Source organism: Thermobia domestica, chromosome 9 (assembly GCF_964235325.1).
Source record: "Thermobia domestica chromosome 9, izTheDome1.hap1.1, whole genome shotgun sequence".
NCBI classification, from domain to species: Eukaryota; Metazoa; Arthropoda; class Insecta; order Zygentoma; family Lepismatidae; genus Thermobia; species Thermobia domestica.
Window position 1 is genome coordinate 183,131,146 of NC_137462.1, and position 19,761 is coordinate 183,150,906.

At 34.2% G+C, this 19,761-nt stretch overlaps 1 protein-coding gene across 3 annotated transcripts in view; it reads left to right on the plus strand.

The window, feature by feature from the left end:
* Nucleotides 1-19,761, plus strand: part of LOC145660494 (single insulin-like growth factor-binding domain protein-2) — a 1,012,667-nt gene that overhangs the window by 800,207 nt on the left and 192,699 nt on the right. Inside the window, exon 4 of one of the 3 annotated variants that reach the window (XM_081725614.1) lies at nucleotides 971-4,720. The exons of the other annotated variants lie outside the window; for them this stretch is intronic. Coding sequence (XP_081581740.1) covers nucleotides 971-996 — 26 coding nt within the window. The 3' untranslated portion in view covers nucleotides 997-4,720. Of the gene's footprint in view, nucleotides 1-970; nucleotides 4,721-19,761 lie in introns of those variants that run through there. 3 annotated transcript variants of the gene reach the window in all.

A 19,761-nucleotide genomic window follows, 5' to 3' on the forward strand; every position in this document is an offset into this window, starting at 1 on the left:
TAGCTCGTCTGTCTTCGGTGCATATACTCCTGGATTCCCCTTCAGGTAAGAGCACGAAGTTTGCAGTTGATACGTTTTAGAAGAGTCTGGAAGCACTTAAATAAAGAGAATTGAAATCAAGCCTTTAAAGCGAGCAATAGCGGTGACGGAAGATGACATGCTTACCACATTATTCAATTAAAAGCCATCGAGCCAAAATACGTATTTTTTTTTTCGTAGGATGTAAAGCTAAGAATTTTATCATTGTTCACGTGAGACTTAGAATAAAACTGCAATTTTGTAGTAGTAGATACACCATTTACTGAGTGGTAAAATTAAAACGCTTGTGATGCACGTAACAAAAAAGTTTGGTTTTTATATTTCATAATAGACGAAATTCAGTTTTTTTAAAAAAAATACAATAACAGCAGAATTATTTTACATTTTATCATCGAAAATATAATTAATAACTTTATATTCTATCAAACTACTAAATTTTACTTGCAAACTGTTGTTTTATTTTGAATATAATCTCTCTGATAATTAACAAATCATAATTTTCATAATATATTACTCTCGTACAAAATTACAATCAACCGTCACTAATTTAAGTACATTTTATCGGTTACCATCATACAATTAAGTACTGCTAATGTTGATATTTGTCAGGAAAACGGAAACAAAAACACACATTTTGTCATCACTGTTACCAGAATAAAATTTATTTTTCAACTTTTTCTCCTTTTTCTGTATGATTTTTATTTTTAATAAGTCAACTTTTGGTTTGATGTATTTTCATTTGTTTCTTTCATTGTTTTGTTACCTTTAACAAATTTATCAGCACAGTTGGAAGGTAAATGTTTTTGTTTCAAGTATAACTGACAAAATTCTCTTTGTGGTTCGATTGCTATTTGCTTTTGTGCTTGTGGTTTGTTTGGAATTTGGTGAGCATTTAATTCAACGAATGAATGGTCTTTTGTTGTCGTTATAGCACTGTTTATTGATGATAATCGCTGATTGGTGGCTGAAATAGAGAAGAGGGAGGAAAACACCCGTCACACCAGATATGGTTGATTTTCAACAAATGAATTTTTTTAGTTTGAAATTTATCAATGGGTATCGTTCGAGGCAAGAACGAAATTGATCTTGTGTTTTTTTTTAAGTTTTTCAGAACTGAAGAGAGAGAGAAACCATTGTTGATTTTATTGTGTTGATTTTAAACAACAACGAGCATTTGTTTTATTATACGTATTGCGATCAATTGCTAAAAATAATTGTTCGTTAAATATATACTGTTGTAACAAAATAATTACTATTTCGTGATATATTTGTTGATTACAAGTATACAGTAATACAGGTATTATTGTTGTGTGTATATAAAATTACAGTTTCTGAACTATTAACATATTGTAACTTATGTTTATTTTATGTATTTAATATTTCACATAATGGTGTATTTTCTTCCATATGATCTATTTCCCTTAGTCTATAATAAGCCATTGATTTTATTATGAAACATTTTTGAGAGGTTAATTCCGATGAAATATAACGTTTTATATACTGGAAGCTCCATGAATCCATTGGTGGGCTGGATGCATGAAAACTGCGGTAATACAGACATTGAAAGTGTGCCATTACCAATTGGACGGGGAGGAGGAGGGTATTAGGTCATTTATAGGTGTGTTACCATTACACTTTGTCTACAACCACATACGATTTTATATATATATATATATATATATTCAAGATATATTTTGAAATAACACTTCTTCAAACAAGAGCGTTATTTTAATTTCATGTTTGATTACAGAAGGTAGGCACGTCGTTCCGGCAATGTATAGCTATGAGTTCAAGTTAGCCAATCTTAACTTACCTTGAAAAGTTAGTACCAATAAAGGTTCACAAAATACGTGAGTTACTTTGTATTTTTCTGAAAAAATGTTTGGGGGGCCGAATGACCATCCTTCCTCGTGCCTAACATTTATGCGACCATTTTTGAGTCTTTCAATCCATTCGTAGACACTCCGTTGCGGCAAGACACTGTTCCCGTATTGTGCCGAAAGTCTTCAATGGATTGCGGCCCCTGATATGCCTTCCGACCACAAAAATCAGATCACTGCTAGTTGTTCCTCTTTGGTGCAAACTAGGGGCGCGGTGGCTCAGTGGTAGAGCGTTAATCTCCGGTGCTTGGGATCCCTGGTTCGATCCCAGCTCGCGCCGTGTGGAGTTTGTGGTGGACAAACACCGTGCTTGTGGGTTTTCTCGGGGTTTTCCCGTTTCAGTAGTATTAACTGATTAGTCTTTAAATCGGATGACCCAATAAAGTGTAATTATAGAAGTAAATGCACTGAATTGAGAACTGAGATTTTCATAAGTTGTTGTGAGACCATGAAGACGCTTATGAATCATTCCATTCTGTTTAATTTGGTAATATGATATTAAGAACAAACGATAAGGGGAAAAAAGATAACCTGAAGTTACATCACACTACTTTATAACATACGGTGGTTCAATGGCTAAATATTTGCTCCTGATGCAAAGATTTTTAGGTTCAATCCAAGTTATGTGAGATTTCATGAATGTCATCATTTCTGTGTGGTTATGTGTCGGTTTCTATGTTTTATTTGTATTCCATCAATTATCTTCCTATCATTAAATTTCTTTCAGATTAAAGAAAAACATACTTGAAAGGGACAGAACTCCTTTCAAATACGTTTCATTAGCACATTTAGAAAAACAATTTCAACTTACGTTACGTGTTCCACGTGTTCTGTGCTTAGGGATCGTATGTGACAAATGACAGGAAAAAATACAAAATCAAGTATGTCAATCTGTACATGTCCTGAAAACGAATTGACTCTCATTTGAAGCTAAAAATCTGTTTCCAAATAGTGTACCAAACGACTGCATCAATTACTTTTTCTATGCCCGCTTTTTTGTCGCAGAGGGAACAGAAAAAAAAGAAAGAAAAATAAACGAACTGCTTTGAAGAACAGAACGATTGATACAAACGTTTCGAAATAGAGTTCATTAGGTTTGCTTTTTCTGGTTTTAATGAAGACATTATTTTTGTTACCGAGGGTTTTTTTTGTATGGAAATCTGTATAGAAAATTCAAATTCTACTTTCATTTTCTGTTGTCCTTTTTTCCTCTGTCCAAAAATAATATATAAATATGTTTGCTTTGTTCCAATTTCTTTTTTTTAATTTTTTTTATTTCTATTGCTTCGAGATTTCGAGATTTAATCATTTACTTTGGTTGTGGTAATGATGCCAGCTAGACGAAAACTGAAATAAAAAGATTTGAGTATTTCATTACTGATTTGAGCGTTTATAGAGGACATTTCAACAAGCTTAGAATCAAAATGAACATTTAAAAAATATCATATATATATAATACTGCATGTTATAAATCAATTCTATAAAAATATTCTTTTCGATACAAATTTCTGTTATTTACTTTCATTTCGTTCGGCAGTATGATTTTTTAAATCCAAGTTATTATTTCCAGATTTTGATAGAAATATATTTCATGAATTTTTGCAGTTTGAAGACTTGTATATTATTTTTGAATTAGGGAAATACAAATGTTAACTATACAGTAAATCTCCGATTATCAGCGGAATTGAGTGGCAAGGCACTGCGGACTGTGAAAATCGCGGGTAATAATAATAAAAAAAGAAATTAAAACCGAGGTGAAAACACAAAAAAAATACAGTATTTCAGCATAAAAACTATATTTTATTATTTGTGTTGTTGGGGTCGTCAAGATAAGTGATTGGAGAATGTGAAAGCCATGACCAAAACGAAAGAGCAACAGCCTGCCACTCATCCATAAGTTCCGAGAAGGCCTATAGGATTACGATGCACAATAAACCTGTCAGTAATTTTCTACTTTCGCACTGTAGAGCCTGTTGAATTTTCCCGGTTGTTAACTTGGATTAATTCTGTTTTTTTTTTTTTTCTTTCAACGTTCGTAATTAACCCTCTAATGGTCACCCGAGAACTCTCACTCCGCAGTGAATAATGAATGTACGCAAATCACTCTTCTCAATTCCAGTTTTTCATACCTTACAACACAATCAGCTTCTGCTTGTCAGAGTAGAATTGCACTTCGAAACATGCACTATTTGTTGGAAATATTGATTCTTACAATGCAATTTATTTTTCGTGTTTTTAGAACATACAGCACTTATTTGCATGCGGAATGTCAGTCCGCAGCAACTGTTTATGAAAAATAGTTGAGCGCGTCTGCAGCAGGGTTAAACATTCTTTCGTAACACTCATGAATAATCCGCACCGCGGATCATCGGCTCGCGGACAATCGGGGCTTTACTGTATTTTTTGTTAATTTAAATTGTGTTTTGACTCTGATGTATAACAATAACAACGTATTGTGTGTAACAATTCAGAAAAAACTAAAATATGTTTAATTTCTCTGTAATAATTCTTTATGGTAGATATAAAATCTAAGAATGTAATGATTATAAATGTAAATTATTCGCCTACTAAAGCGAATTAGAACCCACTAGAGCCTACTTTAATTCATTATCCTTTCGTGTACATCACGATGATCAAGAGGGATATTCAACAGCGTCTTTCAGACCTGATGCTTCTTAGTCTTCATTTTTATACTAATTTCAACTGATTGGCTGAGTACTTTTTGCTGTAGCAAAGTGCTACTTTTACATTTGATATTCTCCGGCAGGATTCTCGTTGAAGCCGAATCAACAAAAATAAATAAATAAATAAATAAAATAAACATAACACTGGACTCACTTGAGTCAGGCTGAAATGGTGCACATATACCTCAAACAGAGGAAGATGTCGACTGACCTTCCTGTTCCAAGAGTTCCACCGACCAACCACGAGTTCGGTAGCGGTATTCGCAGCTGAGAGGGCGTACGAAAACATACAGATGGAAAGATGATAGATGTATGATAAATGAAGCCGCCCTCTACCTTCTCCCGAACGATGATGGTCCACTACATGGAACACTATACTTTCCATTGTCTTTCAGAGTACATTTTCTTCAAAACACAGTATCCTAACGGATTTCTTTTTCTCTATATCTTTTCCTTTCTATTTCTAATACTTCTCATTAATTTGCTGTTCCGTTTCGTTATTTTCTCCAGTTTTATTTATATGCAGATTTTGAAGGTCTCAAGTAACATAGTGATGTTTTATATTACTATGTAAGAAGAAAAGGAAACTCATTTTCTGAATGTTGAAGAAACAAAAATCCGCAATAGCACAAAGAGGTACCATGAAACTTGTTTATGAAACGTAAGATCTCCTTTTCTTTATTGTCCTTTTTTAATCTTCATAATACTTAGAGAACATTCTTACATAATACGCCTCTAAATGTCAGAGTTTAGTACAATTTTTGTCTTTTGAAATAAAGGATAAGATATGAAACCTGATATAAAATACACGCTTCCTTATAATATTACAACCAATGGTATTATCTAGCATTTAATTTTGCTACCATAAGAATATTTTATATGTCATCAAAAAACTTTTTTCTTCCTTTTTTCCATTATGATGACATTCTGTCTCTTATAAACCCGAAACTGCAGCCCATTATATCCTGTTCTCCATTTCAGAGGATATCTATATATTTTCTACATCCATTTATCAAGCGTTCGATTTTTCTTTTCTTCCAAGTATTTTTTCTCTTTTCCTTTCTCTGAATTATTGCATCGTATCCTCCGTTTTCCCATTTAAGGAATTTACTTTCAATAAGCCTCTCGCTCACTCTCCTTCAGCCATAATACTCTTATAACGCAGCTGGGCTACATCTGAATATATGACACCAGGATTTTCTCTTTTCAACTGAGTTTCACAGAGCAAGGATAGCATTTTTCCCATTTCCCTCTACATCGTATGCATATTTGGAAAGATAGCTCTTCTCAACTGAAACCTCGTCTGACCATCAGAGTTCCCTTTGACTCTCTACTGCTTTAACTCACCACGAAAGAACTTGGATCTTTAAAAAGTGTATAGAGTATATATTTAATTATATTGTAGTTGGTATACTTTCGTTATGCTAGGGTAGTTTTGGTGTATCAGTGTACACTTAAAATCCATTTTAGATTTTCAAACTATGCAAGAGAGAAATACATGTGAGCAAGGCCGCACCCATAAGGGAATTTATTGGATCCTGGACCCCCGAAAAATCTTCATAACTCAACATACATTTGTACACTTTCTCAATAAAATTATATTTGTTTAACAAGGAAGCGACTAATGTAGTATCAAAATTTGATCTTACACTTCATCTGTACTCTTTCACTTATGAAAACGTTCTGGTTGTATAATTTTTCCCCCCGAAAATATAGGTAGAAGTATTTTACCGTCTTTTCGGGTGCAGAATGATACCCGTTCAATACTACATAGACGTTGTGGCTTGTAGTATTGAAATCCCACCAATAAAGCTTGGCCCCCTCCGAACAAAAATTTCTGGTTGCGCACCTGTATGACTGAATCTTATAGAACGGCTATGTCAGTCCGTTTGTCAAAAAAACTTCAGGGCAAAAAGACAAGTGATAACGATAAGCTGTTTTTGGAATCAATTCAGTATTCTTAGAATAGATTCCATCTCAACAATCTTATCTCTGCTAAAAGCAGAAGTGGTAAAAATCCGCTCTCACTTCCAGTTTCAATTATAATCTTGATAGAGCAAAGCCAGTAAGAGAGAAAGGAGCAGCAGTTTTTGATAGATGTTCTGTACCACAAGAATAAGCCCCCTTCCTGACTTTCTTATTTCTTTTTCTCTCTCTCTATCTATGGTCTATGAAACCCGGAGGTTCAATGCCGCGTTCATAGAAGCTCTCCAAGGACTTCTGTCTTTAGCCAACTGGATCCAGTTTCTATTTTGTATTCCTATTTCTGCGAGATCCATCTTAATATTGTCCTCCCATCTGCGCTTAGGTCTTCCTAATGGTCGTTTCCCGATTGGATTTCCAGTTAAAACTTTGAAAACGTTCCTACTTCCTTCTATTCTGTCTACATAACATGTCCAGCTGAGGCTCCTAAACCTGTTATCCCTAACAATGTTTGGTAAACGGTATAAATTATGCAGTTTCTTGTTATAAAATTTCTACTATTCCCCATTCTCGTCCCTCTTGGGTCCGAATATTCGTCTCAAAATTTTATTCTCAAATACTTTAGGTCTGCGTTCTTTCCTCAGAATAAGGGACCATGTTAAGCAACCATACACTACAACGGGCATGATTATTGTTTCATATACAAATATTTTAAGCCTCAAATTCCTCGACAGAATTCGTGACAAACGATTTTGAACTGAATAACAACATGAATTCCTTACTTTTAGTCGACGTTTAATTTCTTCGTGAGCATGAATTTGATCTAGTATTGATCTTGGATATTTAAACCTATCAATTATGTACTGCAACTGAATATGATCAAAATCTATTACCTCATCCGTATCCAATAGTTATTGGATAGAGCTATAACGATAATATTACGCTACAAATGCTTTTTTGATATGCATTCAGGATCCCAAGAATATATTCAGTATCAGCTTCTCACTCTACTACAGAAACTGGAAATAGTAAAACCAAGTGTAATATCTGGTTAAAATATGGTTCTGGTTTCTACATAATACTACCAAGTACAATACATATTAATTAAGAGGTTTGTTTGTTTACCTGTGACTATTATGTAAAACAAATGGAAAGGATTGTAAATGGATAGATATACAAGATGGACCATTTATCTAGATACGACCTTGTAACTTTTGATTTAATATTCAAAAATCGCTGCCATTTTGTACCATGCAAATATCAGCAGGGGGACAGTGTTTGACACACTTTGTCATACCATAAAAATTAACAATGTTGCCAACACAACATAAAGTTTTATTTCTTTCAAATGACACTAAACCAAGTTTCAAATATACATGTTAAACGAAAACTTACAATGTTATATATATTATTCAGTGTCTGCAAACAAAGAATGCTACAATTTACAAACATCCAACTTTTGATGGCCTCTACAGCGGTAATAATGCAAATAAGACATACTAGGCAATGTACATCCAAAGTACTTTACAGTCTGATACAATGATCATGCTGTGATGAATTTCGAATGAATAAATAAAGTTACAATGGATTAAAATTTTACAAGGGATTGCAATTTCAAGCCTTTATTTCAAATAACTGCTTAGATAAGCGTCTCATCAATTGCATAGATGGTTTTCAATAGATGTAGAAGTCATAATGCCATTTACAGCAATTTGATATCTCAAATCTTACTGGAGATACAGTAAAAACTGTTAGAAATTTGCAACACAACTTAGTTATGTAATTCCGAGAATAATATTGTAATTGAAGCAAAATAAATCAAAAAATGTTTTGAGAAGTTACCCCAAATGCGCCATTTTAATCAATATATCATATTTTACAATTTTTTATATCTTCCGAAGAGTTTGAGATATCAAAGTGCTGTAAACGGCATTATGGTCCCTATGTTTATTGGAAACCATATACTCAATTCGATTGATACTTACCTAAGCACTTTCGAAGTAAAGTTCTTTGTAAAAGTCAAATTTTCAATTCCTTGCAGTTTTGTTTCTACGTCATATGATCATATGACGACATAGTATTCAACATTAAATTGTTTTGGATGTGCATTACCTCGTTCGTCTTGCTTGCGTTATTGCTTTTGTAGAACTATAAAATATGGTAGTTTTTTATGTTAGTGATACTATGGTGTCCATAGTTTGTTATATTGCGTAACAAATGTGATTTTGAATGTTCTCCTTTCATATGTAGATTTGAAATATGTAATAGCCTGACGTAGTGCAACTTGGAAAAATATAACTTGGTTAGGTTGGTACCACTCTTAACCTTGTGGTGTCATACAGCATGCCAAACAATGGCCTCCTGTAGATATTTGCATGATGCAAAATTTCAGCGTTTTTGTCCATTTAGTTTAAAAGAAACAAGGTTGTATCATGATAAATAGTCCACCCTGTATATAAGGAAGAATTGTTAAATGTATTAATACAACTTATAAAATAAATAGGTGTCTTGTAATGATGAAATTATGGAACTATTAACAACGTAAAGCAGATATCTTTTGGTTAGGCTTAAGTGACCTACTGTTTACTAGTGACTGCATTCTAGATAATAGAAGAAAACTAAACCCATTAAACAACACAGAGAACATCACCCAACTTACTTTATGCATTATTGTTCTCCATACTCACATTTCGCCCTTCCCACTTGTTTAGTGATTTGGTGCACAGGATTTCGGGTTGGATTTCTGGAAGGACTCAAATTTGAAAACATTACGATGATTTGAATTTTGCCTTAAGCTGTAAATCCATGTCTCATACAGCATAAGTGCTGAAAAGGAGCGCTAAACTCGAACCAGCCAATAATACCCACATATAATGCATATTATCCTACTATGCAGAGATTCTCTCTACTACACATTAACGTGTAAAGAAGTGCCCAATCGGATTAACTCTATTGATCAATGTTTGTTAACTCTTACGATAGTTTTGTGATGCTTATACATGTTAGTCCTAATTTATGTACTTTTTTTCTCTTTTCAGGTAAGTATAACCATCTCACTGTCAACCAGTTGTAAGATTGTTATTTACATTATGTTTAGCCGTAAGTTCATACTCTTTAACTTGTAGTTTATAAGATAAAACAACTGTTTGATGGGAACATATGCGAACTATATTGTAAAATACACTTAACAATGAAGAAAGATTAAAAATGTAGCAAAATTTAGACATTACATTTGCTTGATTATGGCTAGCATGAAACAGTAAGTACTATGATTGCATTTGCCTAATACAAAGCAGAAGGAAGTTCTGATTGTATTTGCTCTATATGAAACAGAAGGAAGTTTTGATTAAATTTGCCTAATATGAAGTACAACAGAGTTCTGGTTAAATATTCCTGACATAAAACAAGAGTAAGTTCTGATTGAACGTTCCTAATATGAAACAGAAGAAAGTCCTAGTTGCATTTGCCTGAGATGAATCAAAAGAAAGTTTTAATTGAGTATGCCTGATGTGAAGCAGAATAAAATTTTGATGGAATTTACTTGAAATAAAACAGAAGAAAGTTCTGGTTGGATATATCGAATACGAAAGAAAAGGAAATTCTCATTTTATTTCAGTAATACGGAACAAATCTGTCCTGATTGATCACACTATATGAGGAAAGGGAAGGAAGGAAGGGGCGTGGGACCTATTATGTTAGATACTATCCTGGTATTGGCCTGGCGGAAATGAGGAAAATACAGGAAAATCTTATTCAGGATGGCTGGCCTGGAAAAGCTTTCTGACTTTTTCGACCGAGTGTCCCTTCCGGAAATCGAACTCGTGACCACTCGCATCAAAGACGAGAGCATTAGCGACTACACTAGGTGGGTTCACATTTAAAAAATAGCAATGTCACATCTGTGCCAAGAGAAGGAATTTTGTTTATGTGACATGATAATTTCAAAATTAATATTGAAACCAGAAATGGTAGTAGATGTGTACCACTTGTCCCATAAGTCCATTGACATAGGGCACCTCGGTAACTATTGAAGATACGAAAAAATAAGAGACAAATGTTATTGGAAAGTATGTCTTTTCAATCTAAAATGTTGGAATTTTCCGAATTGGATCAACCACTTGGGCTCTACACTGATATAGTGCCCAATGATAAAGAAAAATGGAACGTTGCCATATCTTTGTTGGACAACAATGAAGGAAAAGAGTGTGTAGTTTGAAGGACGAAACAGAATAGAAGGGGCCACAATGAAGGATATTATGAAGGATCACACGTGACATCAATCCAAGGCAGTGGCGTCACCAGAACGGACGGGGCAGTTACAAAAAATAAATTTTATAGAATTTATTCATGGCAAACTGTTCTTAATAGCTACGTTATGTCAACGAGAAGACAAGAGCAATTGAATAAAATTAGAAAGGGCTAAATTCAATTCACTTTCTCTTTCGTACCTGCCCGTTTTTTGTTGTTGACTCTACTGTCTTGGGTTGACGTTGCGTGTGATCCTTTTTCATATCCTTCCTTGGATCGTTCCTTCTATTCTCCTTGTCGAGGATACTTCAAATTACACACTCTTTCCTTCAGTGTTGTCCAACAAAGATATGGCAATGTTGCATTTACTTTACCATTGGGCGCTATACCAGTGTAGAGCCCAAATGGTTGGTCCAATTCGGAAAATTCCAACATTTTAGATTGAAAAGTCATACTTTCCAATAACATTTCTCTCTTATCATTTTTCCGTATCTTCAATAGTTACCGAGATGACCTAAGAAAACCGACTTGTAGGACACCCTATATATATATATATATGTATTCTTCAGATGCTTAATTGTTAGCAGAAAATCGTTTCTCGTTATATTACCATTGTTACTCTAAAGTGATTAATATTAAAACCGGAAACGGTTGATTTCTATCACTTCCGGCGAAATGGTTCACCTTCATCAACAAACTCAATTCATAACTTCTAACTCCGTATATCCTGACGAAAAACAATGGTGATTCATTAAGTAGTTCTTCAGATCTACCGGACGGACTATACACACGTATAGGAAAGATAAATATTTAAAGGAGTTTTGTTAAAGCATAGTGTTTAAATTAAAATTTATCGCAATGATTCAAATCCATGCGAAGAAAGGATTAAATTAATCATCTCCTTCTCAACCGATTTCAATCTCAAGCAGTGAGGATGGTTGAGAAACTTTACAAGCAATTTATGTGAAAAAATGTACTACTTCAGAATCCATTAATGTTTTCACAAGTTATCGTATAAAATGTCTTATTGTTCCATTACGTCCATACAGAAACTTCGTAGTAAGTTCGGGTGGATTCACAGATTTTAACCTCAAACAATTAGTCAATTTCCTAAACTTGGAAAAATTCGTACGTCATCATGCTCTGCAAGCTAAAGGAGAAGATTTGATCATTGGAAATAAAGTAAAAGATTGTGAAACGAATTGATGGAATGAGAATGTCTTAGGAAATGGGAAAATTCCGTGAAAACCCACGGACGTGATATTATTGAGCACAAACTCACATGGCCAAAGATTCATCCAAGAACTTTTCACACCAGAAGTGAATGCTTTACCACTGATCCACAGTGTCTTCTATACATACGACAGGTGGCATTAATTTTTTTTTTTTTGTTTCACGAAAGCTATCATGGAACAACAGAGAGACAGACAAAAAAATCTTATATTCTGTCGAATGGTGGAAGCTTGCTTCAATAAATTAGGAGTCTAGCTGAATGATATTTCACGTCACAGTTTGTTGCTCGTCTTCTCAGTGAGAGGGGAAGGAGCAGACAAGTAATCGTCTTTGATAAAAGACTGTGATGACAGCCAAGCAAGAACATCGAAAACGTAGGCGACAGTTTTGTAGGCGCAGCACTTGTGGATCGATGATTGCACAACCAACATTTGTTCTCCTACGTCACCTTCTAACCTATCCTCCTTTTCTTCACTGCATTTCTATCTACTTTTCTCAAATTGTAATACCATGACCCTACGTCATACGTTGATCACTTGGAATAACTGGCTTAGCCAATTTTCCTTGTGTTGAGAAGGCGTCTATGACTGTGGGTGGCAAGAAAATCCAAATTTTAACATTGTTCTTTACTTTTTCCTCCCTGTTTGTACCAGTAATTCTTCGCTTCTTTTAAAAAAAATGCGAAACTACTAACGCCTCGTATTAAGCAAAAATAAATTTTTAGCAAGTCTAATTTTCTCTTTTGATAGTTGATGCAAGTTAATATCTAATAACTCATATTAAAAGCCGTTTCCATTTTCCACTGAAAACCCCTCACAACTGTTCAGAAAATTGACATCAATCATCAAACTGAGTCAACGCTTTCGAAAATTATCGCATGTTGAATTTAACATTTGAGTATATGGCCAGAAGTACTATTTTCGATTTTAAAAGAACGGTAAGAGAGAGAAACGCAGTTCTTAGAAAGTTTCCAAGAGACAATATCAAGGCATATCCAATAGAGCTAGAGCAGGTTTCCGGAACATTCCGGAACATTTCTTAAATCGGATTGGAATTTGCTACAGCATTTTCTTGAAATTTACAGCTGAAAAACATTGTAAAGTAAAAACAGTTGTGAGGTGGAAAAGTAAGCAATTAAATTAACAAATATTTAGGGATGATATCGAGTCTGAGACTAGTCTCGATCTCGTCTCGGACTCGGTACCATTCGCAATTATAGTTCTTGTATATGGAGAACTACATATAGTGTAGCCAACACAAACTATCACTTAATTCGGCATGATGTCCTTAGTAGGCAAAAAATAAATAAATGGAAAACTCGATTTAGGGTCCGTTCAAAACTTTTGTGATCCCTGATCCAGAAACTAATTATTGTCCAAGATCGCAATCGTTGATGCATTTTTTGGATCATTTCTAAAACTCTTGGTCAAAATCGCAATCTTTTGATCTACTTTTTTGGATCATTTCTAAAATTCTTATTTGTACAGATAAGATAAATCTAATTTCAAACAAATTGAGCAAACTCGATCCCGACTTAAGCAATGTTTCGGAACTTTCCGGAAAAACGCGCTAGTACCATTAGATGTGACTTGATATTGTATCTCGCACTTTGAAAACTAAGCGGTAACCTAGTGGAGGTTAATGGACAATTTGGCTGCTAGAACCAGTTAATAATTTGCAACAACCCTTCTGAGACAAAATATGTGAATTTTACGAGGTCACCGGTAATCAATCGAAAAAGGTTACTGAAAAATGCGTAGATACAATACAGTGTTCGGTTGTTGTTAACCTCTAAAGTAGATTAGAAGAAGATAGCAAATTCAAGAAGGTTAATTTAATTTAAAACACTCTGTTGTTATGAACCGATTTTCACATAAGGTAAATTTAACCCTCCAGAATTTGTTTACTGGTAACACTGCGTTACTAGAAGCACAAACAGAACGTCGCCATTTGCAATTTTAAGAACGAAAAGTTTTAACAATTCGTGAATACATCCGAAGGAATAAGAAAACAGTTATTAAAATATGGATTCTATATGAATTAATAGAGAAATGTAAAGGAAATTGATTTGCGGAGGTTTATGTATTTTCTGACATTTAAATGACTATAATGTTATGAGACATGTTTCTAGTACAAATAATTACACTAGATGGTAGCACTATTAATCATGTAACTGCCGTCAAATAATTGAAGCGCTTGGAGGATAAAGGTGTTATGTAACAAATTGAATATGACGGGAAAATTGACTTTCACAATGTTGTCCGTTAACATACCGTCTTCATCGTTTCTAAATATCTGCACTCAGACGACGATTCACTAAATAATGTGTTACATAGCATGATTAACATATAACACTGCATGAATCGCCAGAATGCAACGTTTCAGAAAATGTAACATAACACCTTTATCCTCCAAGCGCTTCAAATCATACACTCATAACAATAATTTCGTGATGCTTACAGGAAACATAATACGTTGTACGTTGCTCATGCCCGTCGAGAGCCAACTCGGTCCCCGGGGTTATCATCATCAGGCCCGGTATAAAAACTGGCAAACCATATCTCATATATTTACTAGTTACATCATATTAATTATATATACTAATTACAATACTAGAATTACGCTTTGTAATTTACAAAAAAAAAAAAAAAAAAACACTTCCAATGGATCTATGATATCACTGAAGTTTAGTTGACGGGCTAACGTAAACTCCATTATAAGAGTTCCCAAGTCGGATAATCTTTGTTGAGTCATCGATGACCGAAGGACATTCTTTACTCTTGCAAGTGCACTAAAAAATTTTTCAGCCTCCGCCACAGACACTTGTAAAGTACAAAATATACGAAGAGCAATAGTAACATTGGAAAACTGTTGACTAGCTTTTGTTCAAGAATTGTGTTGAGTAACTGAAATGGTGCCAGAGCAGCACTGAAGCTAGCAGATTGAATAGCTTATAGATGAACTATTTCATTAATTATATCTGATACATCGTCGCTGTATAGTTCTAACCACGTTCTTACTTTTCCCTCAAGTTCATCATTGCTCAACATTGGATATTTTCACAAGAAATCGTACCGTGTTTAGATCATGCATTGCCTTATAGCTGCATTTAAGGTTGACTATAACACAATCCAGAAAAACAAAAATAACTGACTGAAAATTTCTTCGGGGTTCTTTCTTTCTTGTTCTTCAACAGTCCCGTCTGCTAAACGTTTCTTGATTATATGCTTTTCTGGAAAATTTGAAGTCGTTCCTAGATTTCTGCTCACAAGTTTACATTCTTGCAAAATATTTTTCCATTTACTGCGTAGTAGTATAAGATCTTCTATAGAACTTGTGATATTGTCAACTTCGACATCCAAAGTAATTTCTCTTGCTTGCAAGACAATGTTCCTGTAGTTGATGGCTATCAGTATTTTATACTATTACCATTTTGATGACATAAGTATACATTCAAATGTGTTTAGATAACTTTCAATCCCGTTTATGTCGTAGAGTTTTAGCACTCAGTTTGAGCGCTTGCAGATCCCTGAAACATTCTTTTACCCCCGGAAGATTAGTCGCAAATGGCTTCACGTATGCCACGCTTGCAGACCAACGTGTATCTAACATGTTTTGAAGAGAGTATCTTTCTTAATTAAATCCCATCCATGGGGACTAAAACTGAATATATTATACAGCTTTTGAAGTATACCAAAACATTTAATTACTTCAGGATAACTTTCAGTTGCCTCAACACCATAAAGATTTAAGGTATGGCACGTACAAGGAGAAAATAAAGCTAAAGGATTTTTCTTGAGTATCCGACTTTGCACATCCTTGTACTCACATTACTTCCATTGTCATAGCTTTGACCTCTGTAGTCACTAAGCGGAATGTTAGTCTTTTCTAGGGTAACAAAGATCTGCTATTGCATCTCCAGTTTTCTGGTGACAATCCACAAAGGTTAGAAAACGTTCTTGGATTGTATATTTCTGATTCTGTTGTTCATCAATAACCAAACTCAGAAACTGTAAAACTTTCAGAACTTTCAGAACTTGCAAAATGACTTGAAATACATGATCTGCACAACACTAAATGAATTCACTCTGTATCTCTGGCGACAAATAATGTACTTGTATTCGACGGTGGTCCTCTGTGACGCTTTTACATTTATCAAATGTTCTTGTAGCACTGAGTCATAGTAGTTTATTAATTCCAAAATGCTTGTAAAGTTCCCTTTTTTTGGATGACCTATAAGAAGACTATGACCCCTTAAGGATAGTCCTCTTTCTCAAAAGAAAAGAATAACGTCCAAAATTCTGGTTAAAATTTGTGTTCATCTTGCACTTTCACTGTTAATGTTTTCAGAAAGGATCATGTTAATAATGGTCTCTTCATTGAGACGTTTATCTAAATTACGCCATTCAACATAACACATCTTATGATTTACACTGTTTTTATGAGAGAAAATTCTGTCCCATAGTTTTCTTCAATGATTTGCACAAGAGTATCCAGTTGGGCATGCTAATAATGATCGAGATGGCTGTAAAAGTTTACAGAATAATCGTCAAGAGAAGCAATAGAGTGCCTTCTTTTCTTTGGTCCAAACAAGCCAGTTTCTAGTAATACACTCACCAGTTTTTAATTTGCATTTAAGCATGGAAATGGGGAATCTACTAGCAAAAGCATCATCGGGAAATTTGTGAGGATGTGGGATGGGACCACGAGTCACTGCTTCTTCAACTTCATGAACTGATGTATTCAAGTTCACCAATGCACCAATATCAAAATTAGTGAATTGTGAGGCAGCAACGAAAGAAGATTCTTCTTGGAAAACAGGACCGTGCTCATGATGGCCTTGCATATGAGAACGTTCGACACAAATCGTCAAATTTTCTCTTTTGCACAAGGGATATAACACTTTCTGTATTCGCTAGGCCCCGGAGGAAAAGCCCCGGCTCCCCCACCCTCTCGTCGGGCCTGACGTTGCATTACGATACGAATACCAAAAACCTTGTACAGCTTTGCTTATAGGAAAGAGTAACACTCAAACAAATTCTCACTATTAGTTGTTAGATACTTCTGATATGGGTAGGCTACAAGGGTATTATATAAGCACAAATGAAGAATAAACTTAGGTAGTTGTTACCTATTTTAATATTGCATTTTCTGATGCTTTAACATCATCAAAGATGGGATTGAAAGAATACTACAAATTACTGTAATTAAATATGTTATATTAATCAAAATTCGCGGTTAGAAAGTTCAAGCACAGTGTTTCGTTAACCGAGCAGTCGGTTGTTCTAACATGTTAACTAGGGTTAACTAGGTTACCGGTTACAGGCTATGATCGGTAGTGGTAACTACGTGATCGGTTATCTTACTCTGAGAGTTATTCCACTGTAACCTAGCAATATTAACCTGTAAGGCAAGGTTGCAATCACCTTCTCTTGTTAACCTTTTTGGCTTGGCTGCTGGAACACACGGTTTTGTTGTTCCTCTATATGGACAAACTAACTTAGTTACTATCTACCTTCTTCTCGTTTATTATAACTTTTCTTTTCTTACCGTTCTTTTAAAATCCAAAATAGTATTTCTGGCAATATACCCTAGTGTTAAATTCAACATGCGATGATTTTCGAACTTGTTTACTCAGCTTGATGATTAAGGTATCTCTTCCTTCAGGGCAAACAGCTACATTGATTTATCGATGTCAATTTTCTGTACAGCTGTGTGTGTGTGGGGGGGGGGTCAGTGGAAAATGGAAATGGCTCTTTATAATTGATTAAGATAGTGGTTTCCAATTTTTTTGTCAGAGTTTCTATAACACTCACGATATCACGACATACTTATTCGATTTTTGTTACAATATAAATTATAATACTATATAAATTATAACGGTAATGTAAATAATAACATTTTAAGAATATAATATTCCATATGGTATTAACAAGTACAATTAAGCATTCATGATTGCATTAATTTGTACAGTCTATCTCAAAATTGATTTGAGCTTATTATTAAATACTTCATGCTAAAAATAAAATGTGCTTTATAAACTCTAGACTTACAGGCTAGATATAAATTTATTTTTATGACGTAAATTCTGAATGACAATATTTTATTTTTGAATTCTAAAATTGCATTATGTACACCATGGAGCTGCGAGACATCTGAGTGTGTCGCGACACATTGGTTGGGAAACTCTTGATTTAGAGAGAAGAATATATTATATTTCATTGCAAAAATCATATTCTAGTAAACATTTTAAAACCATACCTATGAGAGGTGTGAATATTTTACAAAGCAAAATTGTCCTCGAGTAGTGAAGTGCGAAATGTTGCAGCTAATAACGAATTCCTAGGTGGGACCATACACAATATGTTTCGTGTGAATACATTGAAGTTACGTTATTTGAAACAGTAAACAGAAACATAGAACAGTTGTTGTTGTTAATATAGCCTTTCCCCCTTGGCAACAGCAGGATCACAATGTACCACATCCATTTGAGGTTTCGTTATTTTGCTTTCATCACAGGATCCACAGCAACTATTAAGCATAGATTGTAGCTGGATGTAACTGGGTATAACGGGAAAATATTCTAATTGAAAATGTGGCACCTTGGAAATAAACAGACAGAATAAACAAAATTGCTTACAGGGGACTGCAATTTCACTTTTTATTACTTGTTTTTGTCCATCTCTGGTATGATTTTTGGACATGTATGAGGATTCTTTTAAATGGAAAATAACAAGGGGAAAAAAAACTTTTAATTTTCGATGCATTATTGAGTGCGGGAGATTTGTTTCAGTGCTGAAGCAATAAATACTCTAAAGGGACTATAATGATACAACTCGCTCTTTTTGATTCAATAGCTTCATTTTATTGGGTATTTTAATACTAACATTTATTGCATATACGTATATGTATATACGTTGCAAACAACACAATAGAAGTAATATTATTAGTACTGTACTTTATTTATGATTATTTGTTTTTAAATATCAATCACTTGAATTCTAATACTAATTCTAAGGTTTAATATTCGAGCCTGTTGTCCGAGCATTTAGAAATTAAGTATAAAAGCTCTTTCTAAAGACTCTCCTTAGGTATCGGCATCTGATTTCCGCTATCTGCTATATACTCGTTTATACAAACAAAAATGAATGAAATGCCTACAAATAAAAGTGTTTCATATTTCGAAGACTAAGTTGGTACCTTGTAGTGGGTGATCAGTGACGATAAATCTCAAGGTGTGCTTCGACAGTAATAAATCGTATGCATCATATAAATATTTCTTTGCATATACCAAGTAGTTTCGTGGACATGGAATGCGAACATAATTGCTTCTATTAATATGCACGTACTTTACATAATACAGCGTAAAACAGCACCAAGTAAGCATACAGCATGGTGGATAGCTAACATGTTTATAAAATGTAATGCGAATAGTTCCCTACAAAGCTTTGAACACCTCGTATCAAATCTCAATACAAAACATGTGTATTAACTTGAACACTCATTATACATAAATATACTTTCGACAACACATGAAAGTGTTGGCGATAAACTGAACACTTCACAAATTGTATGAAGATGGTTTAGATTACGTGTTCACTTTCTGTGTAGTCTTGTACCTAAGGAAAGTCACAAAAAATAATAACTTGGCTAATCACGTTCATAGCTTGATATTACAACGTTATATTACACATTGGTAAAACAGAGTTCTTACAACTTCGTAAGAAAATTGCCCTTAGTACACATATTCTATC